Raw genomic sequence first — 19,518 nt, 5'->3', positions numbered from 1 at the left:
TTTCTCAGACTATTCTTCAGTATCTTTATTTCTGTTTCATGATCAGAGGTGATTTCTATCCAAGGTGTTCTGTAATCAAGCTAGGGTGAAGTTAGGCTACCAGTGACCATTGCTTCTGCTGCCATTTGCAGCAGCAGAAATCCAGCAAAATTAAAACCTCATGGGTTGGGAGAGAAAGAAGCTGTGCTACTGACACTGCTAAGCCTCGTCCCCAAGACTACTGGAGAATTTCTCCTTCCCTTGGAGAAATCTTGCAAAACACTCTCCCCAGTTCTTTTATCTGCAAATAGGCTAGAGGATTTCCAGAAATCATTTGCACACAGCTGTTGCCAAATTATTTATTTCAGCGCCATTCTTGAGAAAGTGGTTCGTGGATTGCAGTCTTGAGTGAATCATATACACCTTTTCTAGCTTCTCCTGCTGGTGCAGAGGAAATTAAAGCATGACTGAGCAAGGGGAGTGACACAGGTTATGTTTGTTTTCAAAAGTCACCTGATGGAGTGCCCGTGTAGACATGCTCTGAAACAGCAGCCATCCACGAGGTTACAAAGAGCAGTGGGATGAGACACAGCACTTTGTAAGGGGTTCTGCTTAGCAACTCCAGTTTTCTTTATTTTAAACTTGAAGTGCTGGTTTTGGAATAGCACAGCGGCCGAGAGAGCCTGATCCCAGGCAACCCGCAATTAAAAAAAATAAAAATCGCTATATGTTCACAATATGTCATCAAAGCAAACCATTCGATTCGTCCTACTTCCCTGTCCCACCTGCAAAAATTGCACATTCCCTTAGACATGCATGGTTCTAGTGTTCAAAATTTGTACTGTTGTGCTTTTCGCAACAGTCCTGCGAAGTAGGCTGCGACAAATCCTAACCTACTTCGCAGGACTGTTGCGAAGAGTGGCCTTGATAATTTTGGAACACTCTAACCATGGACGCCTAAGGGAATATGCAATTTGTGCTGATGGCAGCAATCATGCCAGGGGATTATTCTCAACTGCCCAATTTCTAACGAACTCTGCAAGTCAAATGAAAGCACCGTGCTGATAAAAAAACCAAAAAAAAAAAAACCCTGCTATTGATTCTAAAGTTGTTCTCATGCAATTCCTCTCTACTTCACCAGCGATCCAAAACACGATACATCCCAACTCAAAGGCGTATCTCGGGGTCCTTTCTTGTGTAAATGTGCCTGCAGGGCGAAAATCTGTGCAGAAGACGGAACAATCCCCACCCGCTTCGAACGGGGAGGCATCTTCACTTTCACAAACCTGAGCTGGGGGCGGTGGAGGGTGTGTGCTAAGCAAGGAGGTTCTCCTTCATCTCTGCGCGGGTGATCCTAAGGATCGCTGGCGAAAGTGGCCGCGCAAGTGGAATACTCTGCAGGCGTGCCATTATAAAGACGATCCCTCTTCACGTTTCCAGCCTTCTTATCTCGGGGGTTCTTCCCCTGCCCCTCCCTGTAAGAAAGGAGCCAGGTGGGTCGAGAAGAGAGAAGCCGCCCCTTCCCCCGCTCCTCCTCTTCCTCCCCACCCCTCCGATTCTTGTCTCCTGCTGCTGCTGCTGCTGCTGCCGCCTGCGGCAAGGGACACCATCCAGGGGAGCGCTCGACTTGGCAGCCACAGGCGTGTGTGCGTGTGTGTTTCTTTTGGGTGGTGTAATTCCTCCTCCGCCACCCCTCGACTTTCTCGCGCGCAGCCGGCTTGGCTCAAAGGAGAGAAAGGCGGCGCGATTGGCTGCTGATTACCCAGCGCTGGGACTTCTGCACACACGCCGGAGACAAAACTCAGCCCAGGGCTTCGCCTGCCCCACTCGAGGCAGCGGGGAAGGAACCTGCGGGAGCTGCGGAGGCGCGCGCAACTTGCCTACTTGCCTGCCTGCTTGGCCACCCTCAGCCCTTGCGCCAGAATCTCCTCAGGCAGCGCGCGCAAAGCGAGAGAAGCCTCGCCACCAGAGCCCACCCGTCCCCCTTCTCCTCCTCCTTTTCCGCCTAGTGTTTTGCAAGCACCCACCTGCTGCCCCGCTTCTCCCTTCACTCGCTGGGCGGCCCCGCTTGGACGAAGCGCGACTCCCTTCGCGCGCCGCCGCCACCGCCTTCCCCTCAGCCTTGTGGAAAAGGGTCCCTTCGGCTCGGGAAGGCGAGCGCAATGGCGGGCGCTCCCCGCGCGCTGCTGCTGCTTTGCCTTTGCCTCAGCTGGAGCCTGCTCGTGGCCCCCGGGGAGCCGGCGCTGGAGCGCACGGGCGGGCTGCGGAAAAGAAGCCGGGCGGCGGCGGCGTTGGCTGCAGGTGACCAGCCCGCCGCGCTCGTCGTCTCCCCAGAGGACAAGGTCTCGGAACACATGCTCCGGCTCTACGACCGGTACAGCGGCGGTCGGCCCGAGGAGTCGGCGCCCGGCGCGCCGCAGCTGCTCCACCTCCGCGAGGGCAACACGGTGCGCAGCTTCCGAGCGCTGCCAGCAGGTGAGCCGAGGCGCCCGCGCGCGCCAGCAGGCAGCCCACAGCCGAACCCGCCCCGGGTTGCTCGGGTGGGGAATGTGTACGGTGTGTGCCGTGAGGTGTTTGGTTTGATGTTTGCGCGCGAGGGAGATTGGGCACGCCGGGCAGCGCCGTGCCATGCGCTCGCGCGCGCCCGCAGAATGACAGGTCCCCGCGCCAATCCCTTCGCCCGGGGCGTCGCGCGCAAAGCGCCGTTGGGTGGGCTTAGCGCGCTCCGGGTCGCTGCGGGCACGCGGTACCCCCCAGGGGGCGGCTTGGCGGACGCCAGGTGAGGAAAGAGAACTTACCTGGGCAGCTTTGCCCGTCGCCGGCTAGCGCGTCACAGGCGCCCTCAGCACAGGCGTCGTCGTGGCGCCCTGACAGGACGCGCGTCGAGCTTGGCTTGCGCGGGGGAGTTCTTCTTACCTAGCGTTACCCAGCGCCGGGTTCAAATCAGGCGTGTGGGTTCGGGGACACGTGTATACAGCGCGCTAAGGGCGCTTCCCTCCTCTTTAAGGGCCGTTTTATGTGAAAAACAACATTCCCAAGGAGTGGGAAAATTTACCATCTCTCTTCTCGGTGTGGTTGCGGTGAGCTGGTGCTCTTTCAGCCAGGTGGGTGTCCTGCGCCTGTTGCCCGAGAAATCGGATATATTAAAAGCAGGAATCTACAATAAGCCGCCCCTGTGTGGGCTCCGGAGAGTCAAAACTGCGCTCCTGCAGAGAAAATGACCAAGAGCGAAAGGTGGAGGAGTTCCGTGTCAAAACAGTTTTTGTTTACACAGATCGCTTGCGGTTTCCTTTCTCTCTCCCTCCCGCTTTTGAGATTTAACCAGGGCTGTCTATCCTGCGTCTTCTTGGAGACCTCCTGGGTGACATTAAAAACAACAAGTAAACAACTCCTCCGAGTTGCTTTCGACATATTTTCCTTACCAAAAGCAAATGATGGCCATGGGCTTTAATTTTAAAAGGTGGATCTTCCCCCGCTAGTGAATGCTTTATTCAACCTATTTCTCCGTGTAAAATCGGTTTGGGAGAAATGATTACTCACCAGAAGGTCCTCCGCTGCTCACAGAGCTCGCTTTTCCTAAAAAAGCTCTTTTGTAGGTTAAAGCCAAATCATACATGATAACGTCCAATGAAGGATAAAAGTTCATTGAGAGATCAGGAAGTGGGGCTCTGTCTTGCTTCTGCTCCAGTGAACTCTGTAGGGATTTGGTGAATGATTTGACAGCTGGACCGAGACCACAGACTGCACTTGTCTCAAACCACTGCAAAGAGATTTTCCAAAAGTTGCTACATGCTCAGACCTCAGAAAGTCTATTCCTGGGCACATACCTGAAATCCACAATATAAATATACCCTGAGCACCACTGACAAAATGGCATGGGTGGGTGATGGTTAAAATGACACCCCAATCCTAAACCCAATGGACACAAGCCAGGGAAAATCAGCTACGCTTAAGACCCACTGAAATCTATCTTTGACCCAAGTGTTTACCTGTACGGTTTGCAGTCTGACCGTGCACTTGTTTACTTGGAAGCAAGTTCCATGGAGTTCAATGGGGCTTACTCCTTGGAAAAGATGCTTAGGATTGACAGCCTAAATCACATTGATTTAAGTGGGGATTTGGTGGCCCTTCTACCTTTCTGTGCGTGGCATCCGATTATTGGGATTGAATTTAAGTGGTTTCAGAGTAATATATTTCCAGGTAAAGATGTGCAAGACTGTGGTGTCAGGTTGCAATAGATGAAATGGTTAGTCCACAATTAAGGTGGTGGTGGGGTATTTGAGATAATATACACGCCTTGGTGGGGTGAACATATGACCTAACAGATGACTTCATAATGTGGAAGCAAGTGCCATTTATTTCAGTAGGTTGTGCGCCTAATCTGTTTACGATCAGAGTGCAAGTGCAAGTAGATAAGCAGCGTGCAACCCCTGTCAAGTGCTTAGCAGAAATGCCACAAGCCGAATATGTTGAAGATGGCTGTATCTTACAGTTCGGCTCTAGTGTCTGGTAGCCAGGGGTGTACTGCTTCTGAACATGGATGCTGCACTCTGACTAATCACCTAGCACCCCAGCATTTGTCTATACTTTTTAAAACTCTTGACCCACATCTTGCAGCAAGCTAATGAAATGCTATCATACACATTGCATGATGAGATACGGTACTTCCTTACATTTCTCCTGAGCCTCTTGTTAGTCCGTTCTAACGCACTCTGCTTTTTTGAGCATGAAAACCATTTATTTCCATTTTCTTTTTTCATATGGCTCAGAATTTTACAGTGTTGTATGGTGCCTAATCTTTTTTCCCCCTTCTAAACTTGTAAGCCTTCTTTGAAGATTAGGGCACTCAATGTGAGTGTGAGAGACACGGCGTCAGTGGTTATTGCAATCTAATTACAGTGTCACCAAAAGGAAAAGGACCCAGAATCCTCCCTACTATATTTTCTAACTGTTGTGCCTTCCTCTTAGTTATGCATGCATTTGCTGCATGCTTAGCTGAAGAAACAGATGCAGTGTATTATAGAATATGTCAGTTAATAAGTTGTTTTCGGCACACCGTTAGTAAGTCAGTAAAACGTATAGCCCTGTTTGAATAACCGTGTGCTTGATATACTTGAAGCTTGGGCAGTTTCTACTGCATCACGTGTATCTCGCAGGCAAGCTACTGGAAGTTCTCTTCTTCTTCTTCCGTGTTTCAGGACTGGGATAAATTTTACACAGAGAAACAATTTCTTAGTCATTGTCTCTGCAAAGTAGGATGGCTTGATTCTAAGTACAATCATGCCCGTGCCGTTTGAAGAACCTCTCAGGATTCCTAAGGGTCTGTTTAGCATTGAGGTTTTAGCCTGCTGTTACATAGTAATTAGTGATCTTCTAGTTCTGGTGTGTTCTCACATCCACAGTTAGAAATTAATTCTAAAAGCAAACCACTTAATTTAAGGGAGATCCAGTATTGAGTGGAGTGCTTCAGCCCATGAAAAGCTGCAGCAGAGAATAAAACTCATCCTGAAAAGACATTCAAGAACAGGTTGAATCCCTCTAAATTTACCCAGGCTTTCCTAGGAATGTAGGATATCTATCAGTCTCGTTAGGAGAAGCAGTGCTGAATTTGGTCCTGTGTTGCATCAAACCCATCCTATGCATGTTTAATCCCTAGTAAGTGTGTTTAGGGGGACGCTGTGGTCTAAACCACAGAGCCTAGGGCTTGCCGATCAGAAGGTCGGCGGTTCGAATCTCCACGACGGGGTGAGCTCCCACTGTTCGGTCCCATCTCCTGCCAACCTAGCAGTTTGAAAGCACATCAAAGTACAAGTAGATAAATAGGTACCGCTCCTGCAGGAAGGTAAACGGCGTTTCTGTGTGCTGCTCTGGTTCGCCAGAAGTGGCTTAGTCATGCTGGCTACATGACCCGGAAGCTGTATGCCGGCTCCCTCAGCCAGTAAAGCAAGATGAGCGCCGCAACCCCAGAGTCATCCACGACTGGACCTAATGGTCAGGGGTCCCTTTACCTTTACCTTTTAAGTGTGTTTAGGACTGCAGCCTCAGAGTAATTCCCATAACCATTTCAATCAATAGGAGTTTTGTCATATCATTCAGTGGACTGTGGACCCATGTCCATGACCCAAGCTTGAAAAACCTGTAGATGTCTCATCGGTCAACATGAGTTTTGTTTTGTTATCTTGACATTGGCTTTATGTTGATCTAGTCAAAGTCACCATTTAGCTTTCACCAGCTGGAGAGCCTCACCAGTGCCATTGGAATAGTATATGCTTACTTTCTGAATAGCAATATTTACACGTTTGCACATGTGTGTATTTACCACTTTCCACAACAAAGAAAGTTTTTTTGTGCTCTTATATCCTTGCATCCTCCAAATGCTGCCTGTTCCCAACATTTTAGCTTTCTCATTGCTTTGTATGAATTTCCAATACAGAGGTGTCAAATATACTCTCAGGAATTTTCTGCTTGCTTTCTTGAGCCATCTGGGTTTCTTCTACTAAATCTTAGTTCCACTTAGTTCTATTTAGCTTAATACCCACTCCTGGCCTCTAGCATGATGGCTGAAACTCACAAAACAAAGCACTGAAGAGTACTTGAGTGCCGGGGTGGGGAGCCTGTGTGACTCTCCAGATGTTGGAACTCTCCAGATGTAGGAGCTGCCCATTATGCACAGCTCCTAGCATGTTAAATGGTCTGGATAGTGGGGAGTTGTAGCCCAGCAACATTCAGGGGGCTATGAGCTTTGAAGCCCTGTTTTAGCAATACCACTACTACTTAACTTCCATGTTAATGGGACGCTCCTGTTCCCACTTTTTCAATCCAGCAAACTCCCATTGAACTGATTGCAGATTTATGTTAGTCACAACTATCCCATTGCTTTCGAAGTGGTGGTGGTGGTGGTCATAGGCATGAGTAACTTTTGCTGGACTGTGTCTGTTGTCGTCACATTCATAGACTGGCATCGCATCTCAATCCCAGATGCAATGTGTGGATGCACGAGCCATTGGTTCCAAAGCAATATTCCATGTAAGTATACATTATGATTGCAGCCTAAATCCACAATCCATCACCCCTTTGTTCCAGAGTTACTTTAATGGAACTACTAGGTACTCATTCGTGCTCTCTCTCGCTCTCTCTCTCTCTCTCTCTCTCTCTCTGTGTGTGTGTGTGTATGAGAGAGAGAGAGAAAATTGCAGCCAAGGGCACTTACTTCAGTTGGTTTATATAGCAAGTTTGAAAGTAGTGACCTGACCATTTACCACTGGCAAGTCAGAATTGCCATCAGACAACCAGGCAGGAGCAATTTTATAAGGTGGGAGAGAGTTGGTGCTGCTTGATATGCCACAAATAACTAACCTAGACAGGTGAGCAGGGTTTATTTTTTTATTATTATTAAAGATTTTATTGGTTTACAAAAGTATGAGTAATGTCTCTCTCGCTCTCTTTTTTTCCAAGTAACATTTTTACATTAGTCTTATATTAGGAAGAAAAGGGGGAAAGAGGTGGAGGGGAGAAAGGTGAGTGGGGGTGGGGTCAGGTGGCGATGTTTCTGTTTTACTAAATATATGTGTGGGGTTTTGTGTCAGCGTCGCCCTCCAGTGTTATTGCCAGTCACCAAATTATACTTGCCATCTCTGCAACGTTTTGCTAGAATGGGTCTATTTATCATCCAAACTAGAGATGTCACTAACTTTGGGAATGCAATTAACATGTGTTTTTTGGGTTATGTAAACAGAAGGAGCTTTGAAACTGGGAGGGGGCAGAATAAGGAGGGGAAGGGGAAGTTTAGGGAGGAGAAGCTTGATTCTCTCTCTCTCTTCCTGCCATGCTCCCAATAAAATAAGAGCTCTCTCAAGCAGCTATTTGCATTTCAAGGGAAACCTTCGTTGGCACCAGAGCTGTTTATTTTGCCCTTATTCATGTGATATAAGCAGTTCAGCACTTTTCCCTCTGTGATCGGAGGCAGAAATTCTTCTGAATGCCCTTTGCTGAAACCGCAGGAGGGGAGACTGGCTCTTGTCCTCATGTCTTGCTTTCAGGCATCTGGTTGGCCGCTGTGAGGACAAGATGCTGGGCTTGATCCAGCAGGGCTGTCCTTATGTTCTTATGATCGGTGTGTGATTGAATGTGATGTTGCAAGGAATAATAATAATAGTAATAATTTATTATTTATACCCCGCCCATCTGGCTGGGTTTCCCCAGCCACTCTGGGCGGCTTCCAACAAAACACAAAAATACAATGACCTATTAAACATTGAAAGCTTCCCTAAACAGGGCTGCCTTCAGATGTCTTCTAAAAGTTTGGTAGTTGTTTTTCTCTTTGACATCTGGTGGGAGGGCGTTCCACAGGGCGGGTGCCACTACCGAGAAGGCCCTCTGCCTGGTTCCCTGTAACTTGGCTTTGCGTAGCAAGGGAACCGCCAGAAGGCCCTCAGCTCTGGATCTCAGTGTCTAGGCAGTACGATGGAGGTGGAAACGCTCCTTCAGGTATACTGGACCAAGGCCGTTGGGGGCTGTAAAGGTCAGCACCAACACTTTGAAGGAAAGAAGGCATAAGCGGCCTGAATGTAACCTAACAACTCTAACAGTCTTTGCATTTCACCTGCATATGGGCACCTAGTAATCTTATCTTGAGCTGAATTCCACATATCACTTAACGTCTGCATGGTACCTGCAGCCCAATCCTATGCATGTCCATTCAGAAGCAAGCCCTTCAAAGCTCAGCGAGACTTTCTCACAGCATTGCCCCCCTGATGTAGCCTCTTTGTGCCAATGAAGCTCTTGTATACAAATCAAAGAAAGCTGGTCACATTTGAGTGAGTCCCATTGAAGTGAATGGGATTTTGGCACGTACTCAAAAACATAAGCCCCATTAATTTCATTGGAATCTAAGTGCACTTTCCCTGGAGAATTCCTGATGGGTTTAAGCCGCGTTAAGCATCTGTACTCAGCTGTCATTATGAGAGCCTAAATTGGGTGAGATAATTAAATATATACTTTGAAGTGCTTGGTGCATCACATAGACATGGCCTGGTCCTAAAGGTTGTTGCATTGGCAAACAAATGCTTAGGACTGTGGTGCAGCAAAGTCTGTGCAATGCCATCCAATTGTGGCATTACAGAGTGTTGTTGCAGAGATTTTGTGCAGACATTTAGGATTAACGTGTAACGCGTGTTTGAAAACATCATGGCTGCAGTCTTCTTAGTATCTGAGAACTCCAAAAGAACACTGTGTGTGTTTTACAGTACTTGTAAAATGCTTGTTAAAATGGTGCGTGGGTGTGAAAGAGAGACTCCTGGATTTGCATACGGTACAATCCTGAATGGAATCCAGGCCAGCCAGTATCAAGGTGAAGGTCATCCTTGTGCAGAACATTTCCCCACAGAAGTGAATGGCAGCTATTTTCTTGTATGCAGGAGGGGGCAGCCTTGCAGGTGCCACCAGAGGAGAGGCTAAACCTGCTTCCTTCTCCTGGTGGCCTCATGGACTCTTCATAGTACCTTGTCTTCACCTGCATAGCTTCATCCTGGTTCTTGGTCACAGCACAGTGTGACAGCATTAGGAACCGGCTCTTATATATTTGGATGGTATCATTAATATTGAGCCAGTACAGTCATACCTCGGGTTACAGCCGCTTCAGGTTTCGTTTTTTCGAGTTGAGGACCGCTGAAACCCGGAAGTACTGGAACAGGTTACTTCCGGTTTATGGCGGTCACGCATGCGCAGTCACGCCAGTTTACGGTGGTCACGCATGCGCAAGCGCCAAATCGCAACCCGCGCATGTGCAGACACGTAGATGTGGGTTGCAAATGCTGCGGGTTGCGAACATACATCCCGCATGGATCACGTTCACAACCTGAGCGTCCACTGTACTTTCACATCACAAGCTCCCATTGCCATAGGCATGCCGTGTTCAAATGATCATCCAGGGCTCCATGGGCAATTGTTACATGAGACTGTGGATAATTGCCCCTCCCTTGCTTCTACACCCTTCCCATCCCATTCTGGCTTCAGCACAAAGATCATGGCTTGCATTGATTTAGAATTCCTCTTTGCACCCAACCTGGGAAACTCCGCCAGTTAACAAACCAAGGCTCTGAAGAGAATTCCATATTTTAAAAAAGTCCTCTTGGAACAAAATGGTCCAGAACTCTTGTCTTCTCGTTTGTGGTGCCGCTCATCAAAAAGGGCACAGGTAAAACTCAGGGGAAGTTATCTTGGCTCCTTTCAGGATACCTGATTAAAAGGTATTTATTGTTCTAAACCTAAAATGTCTTTGGAAAGGAGCCCATCTTTGCGGTCTTTTAGCTTGTATTTACTCTGTTTCTTGACTGTGGGTGGCAAAAGTCCTATAAATACACAGTTCGCTCACCCTTTTCCTCCTCCCCCCTGATCCTTTTGCAGTTCAAGTGCCAAAGAAATAAATTTGAAGTGGCTATAAGTTTTTTTTTGACACTTTTATAAGTATTTATGCAAAATATTTAACCAGTTAGGTGTTATCTTTCCTGTCCCTTAGGATGTGACAGCTCATTTGTACGGTTATTAATGGCAGAGAACTACATTTTCTGTGAAACCTTAGATCGTATAAAGGTGGGGAGTGCTTCTCATTTCCCCCACTAGGTTCCATACTTGGCTGAAAATGGAGTGGAAATTGGATATTTTGTTTCCATTTGTAGGTATTTCATATTGAAATTTATCCGCAACGCACACTGGATGCTAGCTGGAATTTGCACAGAAAAAAAATCGTGCCTGTCTCCATCTTCACCTTTCGGTCCGTAAGCAAAAATGCACACAAATTACCGTATTTGGTCACGCTGAGCCGTTGAAGCCAATCGAGGATTTTGGCATTGCCTTCCACGGCGTGTAGGTGGCCCCCATTTCCACTGGTCTTTGGTGGCAATGTTGACTCATCGGTGAATTAATTTCTCAGGGAATTAATGGGTTTTTGTTCACCTCCTCCACTAAAAGGTTCCATGGGAATCTGTTCTTACCAGTTTTAACAGCTGGTTTATCCATTCTGAGGAATAAGATAAGAAGAGTATTTGCTGGATCAGGCCAAAGACACCTCTAGTCCATCCTGTTCTCACAGTGGCCAACCCAATGCCTCTATGGCCAGCCTTCTTAATACAACAATACTTTCCCCATGTGAGTCCCAGGAACTGCCATTCTGATGCACACTGCCTCTGATGCTGGAACTATTATAGAGCCATCCTAGCTAGTAGCCGCTGGTAGCTGAGCCCTAAAAAAAAAATAGTCCAATCCCCTTTTAATGCTGCTCAAGTCTGCGGCCACCCCCACATCTTCTGGCAATGAATCCCATTAGTTTAATTCTTCACTGCATCAAGCAGTAATTCCTTTTGTTCTGTCTTGAGTTTTCTAACATTCAGCTTCAGTCCTAGTATTATGGCAGAGGGATAAAAACTTCTGTCTCCACACCGTGGGTATTTTTATGGAGTGGTAAACTGATGTAGCAGACAGAATTCTGGACTGTCCTGTATCAGACAGCAAGTGTGTGTGTGTGTGTGTGTGTATGCGCACATGCACACACACACACACACACACACACACACACACACACACACCATGTTTTTCCTATACTTCAGAGTGAGTTCTTTGAATGCCCTTAATTAGTAGTGCATTTGAAGAAGGCTGCTCTGAGCCATGGGTAGGCAAACTAAGGCCCGGGGGGCCGGATGCGGCCCAATCACCTTCTAAATCTGTCCTGCAGATGGTCCAGGAATCAGCATGTTTTTACATGAGTAGAATGTGTGCTTTTATTTAAAATGCATCTCTGGGTTATTTGTGGGGCATAGGAATCCGTTCATATATTTTTTTCAAAATATAGTCCAGCCCCTCACAAGGTCTGAGGGACAGTGGACTGGCCCCCTGCTGACCCCTGAGGAGCCTTTCTTAGTATGTACAAGGTGTGTTTTGCACTTTGGGAGCCTGCAAAAACAGCCCCTCCTTCACTTTCACACACCTGTAGCCTATACATGAATTCTATCAACCTCGTTCCGTCTTATGGTGTAGAACAGCCTTCAGCATCTTGGGGCCCTCTGGACGTTTTTGGACTACAACTCCCATCAGCCATAGCCACGTCGTGCTGATGGGAGTTGTAGTCCAAAAACGTCCAGAGGGCACTAGGTTGGCGAAGGCTGATGTAGGAAGACTTTTGTTTATAAATTGTACTTTTTATTTTTTCCACTTTTCTACGATAGGTTCATCCTCATTAAAGATTTTGGGCCAGCTGTAGAAAATGGGTGTCTCATAAGGGGAAAGGCATCTCTTTGTGGGACAGCTTATCTAACAATTAAAACAAATCAAAAAGTCATCTGGTAGGAATCTTTGCATGACTCCCCCTGCCATTAGTCCCTTAGACTTCAGTATTGCGAGAATGTCTGAATAAGCGATTTGGAGATCACAGCCTCTAGGTGATGAATTGTGTGTCCACCTGAATACTGTATCAGCAAAAGTCAGTCATGGTGGGACGAGGAGTTCATCTTGAAAGAACTTAGGGAAGATCCAATCATAAATGAAAACATACATTGTATTAATTACGTTGTTTCGATACAATGTTCAGAAACAGCCAAGAAGGGAACTATTATTTATGGTTGTCTTTGGCACTGAACAACACTTCACCCCCACTCCCCGCGTGAACTGACACTGGGCATAAATTCTCCACTGAGAAGGCACGGTTAAAAGGACCTCCTCACATATTCCGTGTACACCTAAAAATGCAAAGTGTGTGAATGCTGCAAGCAGGTGTGTGGCAACAGACGCATCACACAGGTGTTATCAAAGAGCCAGGATTAGCTGCATATCCCTGCCGGGTGTGCAGGTGAAAGCTGTTTTCTCCAAGGCTCCTGGTGGAATATAATTACTGCACTTTAAAAACCTGTTGCTGAGGATATTTCGCACTGGTTTCAGCCTTTGTCTTAGCCGTGTGTATGTAGATATATAATCTTTGTATGCGAACTGGCTTGGAGATGTTGGGTTATATCCAACTATATTCTGCTCAGACTTGACCCACTGACATAAGTAAGCAGCGCCAGATTTAGGGTGGTGCAGGCGGTTCTGCCCTGCATGGGGCACCGAGCCAATGGGGAGCAAAAGCGAGATGATCCATGATTGAGAAGAGCCATTTGGTGGCACCAAGTTTCGGCCTTGCTCAGGGCACCATATTACCAAAGATTACCAAAGCCTGCCTCTGAAGAAAGCCATGTCCTCTAATTTCCATGGGTCTTTTCTGTGCATGACTCAGTAATTGAATATAGACCTATCAGTAGAAAAGTGCTTTATATGTGTTCCTTGGATGCATCACAGTGGGTAGTAATTGCAGCATCACGACCTTTTCTAATGGTTTTCGAGAGAAAGTGGAAGGGCAGGGAGATAGTAAACAAAAAGAGTGGCATGGGAGGAAGGTGAACTCTGGTAAATGAAAAAAAAGAGGTTGTCTCATGTTGCAGTTTTATCTTAACGGTGGCTCTCAGGTCTAAAAATGTTGAAGGCAACTCATGTTATGTACTGAAGTTCTCACCCTGGGCCAGCAGGGGGATACTGTAGATAGTTATACAAATGAAGGATCGAAAGTGACATTCAGTGATTGGATGGATACTGTAGATAGTTATGCAAATGAAAGATCGAAAGTGACATTCAGTGATTGGATGGTTTTAGAAAGTTGCTACAGTAACGTTGTACTGGAGCTCTATATAAGCAGGCTGACTGAGCCCTTCAGTTCAGTTCTGTTCTGGCCTCTGAATAAAGAAGAGCTGTTTGAAGAATCGCTGTGTCATCTGATATGTTCACCCACAACTTAACAACTCAGGTTTAGAATGCCCTTTGTCAGAATGTTTTGATCAGTCCAACATCACAATCTGCTTTAAATTCTTGAGAAAACATTGTCCTTTCTAGCTGGCTGTCCTTAAATGTGCAATGATCTAAGACTTCCCCACCAAAACCAATTTATTTCAAATTGAATTTTGCAGTGTGGATAAAAATAGAAGTTTTAGCTCGAATGCCTCTCCCACCTTGTCGCTGACTGAACTTTCTACACTTGAGATTCTTCAGCGGAGTGCAAACCTGATATAAGCTACCAACCCAAACTGTTCCCGGTGTGCTATCTCTCTCTCCTCTCAACTGAATCCCACAAACGAATATCTGCATCGGTGGTAGGACCTTTCCTGGAATATGTGAATTCATTGTAAATAGCACATTTCTGGCCCCCTTCACTTCTTCTATGGTTATTATTTTAAGTATAAAAACATTAAACTAGACTTGCAAAATGCCAGTCCTTCAAATGGAGGACTGTCCCTTGTAAAATAGGACACAGGGCCACCTTAGAGGCAGCTACCTCATGAAAGTGCAGTGAATTTCTAGTTATTTAATTGAATTACCGGTATGCAGCAAATATCATTGTTTTGTTTTATTTTACTGCTAGGAACAGGTGTTTGTGTGGGTTTCAGCCTCAAGTGCAAAAATAACTTGACCCAGACCTAGGTACTGTGTATCCTGACTCTGTGGTGGGGATGTTAGTCACCAGGCAGCAAAATGTCTTGGGGTTGCCTTGGCCAGAGTGGGGTAAGCAAGAGGAAGAGACTTTTTAGGAGGAGCGAAGTTCTCAGCAAAGTGTAAAGGTCCACCCTTTTTATATGAAATAGCACATTCTGACAATGTTTGCTGTGGTTACATTAATTACACTCCTTATAATTACTGACTTATCCAAATGATAAGTCAGTAATTATAAGCTGAGACCCTACCTGCCCGCAGACTGTCTCGCCAGAGTGGTGCATGCTCTAGTTATCTCTCGCTTGGACTACTGCAATGCGCTCTACGTGGGGCTACCTTTGAAGGTGACCTGGAAAATACAACTAATCCAGAATGTGGCAGCTAGACTGGTGACTGGCAGTGGCTGCCGAGACAACATAACACTGGTCTTGAAAGACTTACACTGGCTCCCAGTGTGTTTACGAGCACAATTCAAAGTGTTGGTGCTGACCTTTAAAGCCCTAAATGGTCTTGGTTCAGTATATCTGAAGGAGCGTCTCCACCCATTGTTCTGCCAAGACACTGAGGTCCAGCACCGAGGGCCTTCTCATGGTTCCCTCACTGTGAGAAGCCAAGTTACAGGGAACCAGGCAGAGGGCCTTCTCGGTAGCGGCACCCGCCCTGTGGAACGCCATCCCATCAGATGTCAAGGAAATAAACAACTATCTGACTTTTAGAAGACATCTGAAGGCAGCACTGTTTAGGGAAACTTTTAATGTTTAATAGACTATTGTATTTTAATATTCTGTTGGAAGTCGCCCAGAGTGGCTGGGGAAACCCAGCCAGATGGTCAGGGTATAAATAATACATTATTATTATTATTATTATTATTATTATTATTCTTTATTCGTTAAGTAAATTTATGTCACACCTTTCCTCCAAAGAAGCCCAAGGTGGAATACATAGTTCTCCCCCCCTCCATTTTATCCTCCCAGCAACCCTGTGAGGTAGGCCAGCCTGAGAGATAGGGACTGGCCCAATGCTGACTTGATCCATGCTGACTTTATTTCTCCTTTGGGAGCAACAGAAGAATATACAGTGAATACACAAACAAATGTACGAATCTGAATATGATCCGTATGCCACTTTACATCAGGCTAAATTGACAGGTGCAATCCAAGCAAAGTTAAAAATTTGCTTTCCATGAGGAAAAAAAAGCACGATATATACGATATACGATATCTTTATTGTCATTGTCCCAAACAGAACAATGAAATTGAAAAACTACATAAAACATTCAAAAACCCCTAAAAACTCTGAAACCCCATTTTAAAATACAATATACTATAGAGACTCCTTATGCTGCGTTTAGAACCAGAATTGCATTTGCGTAGAAACTGTTTCTCAGGCGGCTAGTCCTGCTTAACTGTGTTCCATTGAAATCAATGTGGATTAAAAGTGGTTCACTTTGGCTAAGATTGCACCTTATGGGTCGGATTCTGCTAATGAGTCCCACTGGCAGAAACCTGCACAAGGATTTTCCCTTAGCACAGTGGGGCTTTCCCTCTCTCTCTCCTCATCTGTCTAATGACCCCTCCCAAATTGGCATTTTTTGTGGGGGGGGGGCAGGCAAGAGAACTCCTAGAATAGCACATGGAGGAATGGAGGGGGACTGTTCCCAATGTATGGACTTATTCCCTAATAGGTGTGTTTAGGACTACAGACTTAAAGAAGGCAGAACAGAGACCAAACAGTTCTATTTAATGAACACAGTTAATTTGACTTCATCAACACTCTAAAAAACCCAAAAAACCCCCAAACCCTAGATCTCTGAAAAGTCATTTCAGGTATTACACCTGTCCTTGAGCCAATTACAACCATATGGTTTCCTACTTCTTTTTTTCAAGCTGTTCTTTTTCTTAGTTCAGTTTGAAACACCAGTCAAAAATAACACAGGAAATGAAGCATAGTGAACCTTACTAAGAAGCACAAAACACTATTGGGTTGGGAAGAGAAAAAGGAGGATTTCTTTCTTTCTTTCTTTCTTTCTTTCTTTCTTTCTTTCTTTCTTTCTTCCACAGGGGGAAGAGGGCAATGAAAACAGAATTTCCTTCACCATTCTTTCAGCTGCGCTTGCTTCAACGAAGTTTGGGCACCCTGTAAATGCATAAATAAAAATTGTGTCACCCCATTTCATAAACAAATTTACTGAATATACATAAGGTACTTTTGTCATTTTTATAAAGGAGGTTTACCGGGGAAGTGAAAACAAAGCAAACGTAGAGCAGAATTGGAAGGAGTTACTAAGCAAGGCTTGAAAGGGGAAAAAAGGGGGGGGGCCATTTGCAGACTTGCGCTTTCTACTTCTCAGTTCCACCTCAGAGCGCACTACTGGCGACCGAGTTATAAAGCCACAAAAAGAGGGTTTAATAATGGAAGTGCTGGTGCATTCTTAAGTATATGGGGCCAGCATGCTGCTTTAATATCTAATTTAAAGTAGGGCTAATGATGACTATATAACTAAGCAGCCCTCATTATTGCATCCCTTTTCACCCATGGGATAGATTTGGCAATCCATAAAAATGTCAGTATATCCTCTGTAAAGGTAAACATGCCACATGCTAGTGGACTTGTTCTAGCCCCCCAAAACATGTGGTAGTGATAGCAGCAGACCCTGAGCACAAGAGCCCTCTACCCTCCTAAAGTTTCCAGCAATTGGTATTCAGAAGCATTACTTGCCTCCAACAGTCAGGGGGCAGAGTGTGGCCGTCATAGACAGTGGCCATTGATGGCCTTATTCCTGCATGAATTTATCTAATCCTCTTTTAAAGCCATCCAAGTTGATGGCCATCTTCGCTTTCTTGTGTGTGTGTGGGGGGTGTCAATTCACTGGTGTAGCTTGGGAGGATGCCAAGGGGTATTGCCCCAAGCCCACGAACCAGAATTGGTGCTGGTTTGGGGTGAGATTGTGCCAATTTCCAGCGCAAGATCTAATGTGATTTCTGCAAGATCTTGCTGGGAATTGGTGCAATCTCGTCCCATATCAGCACCACTTCTCTGCCAGTGGCGGAGGCAGCAGGGCAGGCAAGGTTGCCCATGCAGTCACCGTCTCAGGGGCTTCTGCCATCTGAGGCAACAGCCTCACACTGCCTAATGGCTGCACCGGCTCTGCGCTTCATTGCAGTCTGAATATTAATTAAAAAGCAACAGCAATCATACTGAAGTGCATTTGTATTATGCCTTTGTTGGGAAGCCTTCCCTTGCAAAATAATATCCAGCAGAATATTAATTAACCTCCCTGCTTAGTGCCTTGGCAAAGAGGAATCGGGTTTATGCAAACATCTTCAGCTAGATGCACACTTTGGGGCATTTTTGCTTGCTCCAGACCCTGATGGTGTTTCCTGCTTGGCAGGGGGTTGGACTCGATGGCCCTTGTGGTCTCTTCCAACTCTATGATTCTATGATTCTGCCCAGATAGCAGGTTTGCAGAATGCAAATGACAAATGTTATTTGCAAGGGAAAACAGATATTGGCCCAGTTTTCATGAAGCACTTAAGCCAAACCATGGCTTACCGCAGATGAGCAATCCATGCAGGCAAGGAGATTCCATCAGCTTTGGTCATTTTGCTGCTGTGCTAAGTAAGCCCATGGTTTGGCTCAGTGTGTCGTCCAAACCCAGACTCAGGTTTTGTGGGCCACAGGTTCCCTACCCACCACAAAGAACTCTCCAGTGATCTTAACTATGCAGGTGTAAGTTCCTGACACAGGTTATTCAGTGCCTGGGACAATGGCTCTTGGGAGAGTGTCAGTCTATACATGACGATCTGCAGAATTCCGTGGCAAAAGTTTCTTTGGACAGCACCATGTAGCAAGAAACTAAGCCCCTTCCCTGCATGCAGAAAATTAATGTATCAGGGTGAAGGCTTCAGCTATAATGCTCTTTTTCTGTGTGCTTGGAACTTCTTAATTTTTTTAGTGGGGCATCATTCCATAAGGACGTACACGGTTCAGGAGTAGCCTTGACACCAGGCCCTGCTCCCTGCCTAAATGGAGGCAAAATGTGAGGGTGTTTCTGCTTCCTTATAGAAGTGCAAGGAGCTTTTAGGGAATAATAATAATAATAATAATAATAATAATAATAATAATAATAAATTTGTTATTTATACCCCACCCATCTGGCTGAGTTTCCCCAGCCACTCTGGGTGGCTCCCAATTGAGTGTTAAAAATAATACAGCATTAAATATTAAAAGCTTCGCTAAACAGGGTTGCCTTCAGATGTCTTTTAAAAATAAGATAGCTGCTTATTTCCTTGATATCTGATGGGGGGGCGTTCCACAGGGCGGGTGCCACTACCGAGAAGGCCCTCTGTCTGGTTCTACAGTGTCGCTAGTGAGTTGACTGGGTCCATCAATTCCCTGTCCGCTCCTCTTCCCTCACGTGTCCTGTCCCCCCCCCCCCTTAATTAATGCGAGCTGCTTTGGGAGACAATAATGGTCTGGAAAGCAGAATAGAGTAATAGGTATTTTACCTGTTGAATGTACCTGTTACAGTGTTTCCTAATGCTTCCTGATCACACGCTCCTAAAGTCCTTCATTGCAACTGCAGCTCCAGTGTCATGTATCAATAATGTTTAAATATTGTGGTTTGGAAATAATTGCACTGCCCCATCCTGAAGTGTTACTTTCTCAGTGCAAAGTTGGGCAAGCAGAAGCTTCCCCCTCCACGAGCAGAAGCAGACCCATTACTGCCTGTTATGGGGCTGGATATATATTCTGTGTGCATCCCCACAAACCATATGTGAAGCACATGTGAAATTGGCAATCAGGAGTGTGGGGGTGGGGGAAGGGTACAAAGCAGCCCTTCTGCAAAAATCTGTCTGCATCCATCCATCACTCCATCATCACCTTGACACGTTTGACTCATAGTTAAGCAAAATCAGCCCTGTGTCAACACGGAGACTCATTCAGCCATGTGAAAGTGCCCAAAATGGCAGGAGGAGGAAATGAACAGGAGTTGGCAGCGATGGAGTAAGGAACACGCTTGTGATAAGTTAT

The 19,518-nt window shown here is 46.0% G+C and overlaps 1 protein-coding gene and 1 long non-coding RNA gene across 3 annotated transcripts in view; one reads left to right on the top strand and one right to left on the bottom strand.

Annotated features, from left to right (window-relative positions):
* Positions 1-324: 324 nt before the first annotated feature.
* LOC308485452 lies at positions 325-2,145 on the bottom strand. Its single transcript, XR_013990517.1, has 2 exons — positions 2,007-2,145; positions 325-1,454 (listed from the first exon to the last, which is right to left on the bottom strand). It is a non-coding gene; the product is annotated as an uncharacterized lncRNA (long non-coding RNA).
* The window catches only part of BMP3 (bone morphogenetic protein 3), a 37,963-nt gene continuing 20,004 nt past the window's right edge, over positions 1,560-19,518 (top strand). The window contains exon 1 of one of the 2 annotated variants that reach the window (XM_081020950.1): positions 1,560-2,454. In XM_081020950.1, coding sequence (XP_080877076.1) covers positions 2,142-2,454 — 313 coding nt within the window. In that variant the 5' untranslated portion in view covers positions 1,560-2,141. Of the gene's footprint in view, positions 2,455-6,947; positions 7,006-19,518 lie in introns of those variants that run through there. The other variant, XM_081020951.1, reaches the window with a different exon arrangement.

Source organism: Podarcis pityusensis (genome assembly GCF_964106645.2).
Source record: "Podarcis pityusensis genome assembly, chromosome: 9".
In the NCBI taxonomy this organism is placed as follows: domain Eukaryota; kingdom Metazoa; phylum Chordata; class Lepidosauria; order Squamata; family Lacertidae; genus Podarcis; species Podarcis pityusensis.
The sequence above is the reverse complement of the archived record's forward strand: the minus strand, read 5'-3'. Positions and strand labels throughout refer to the sequence as shown.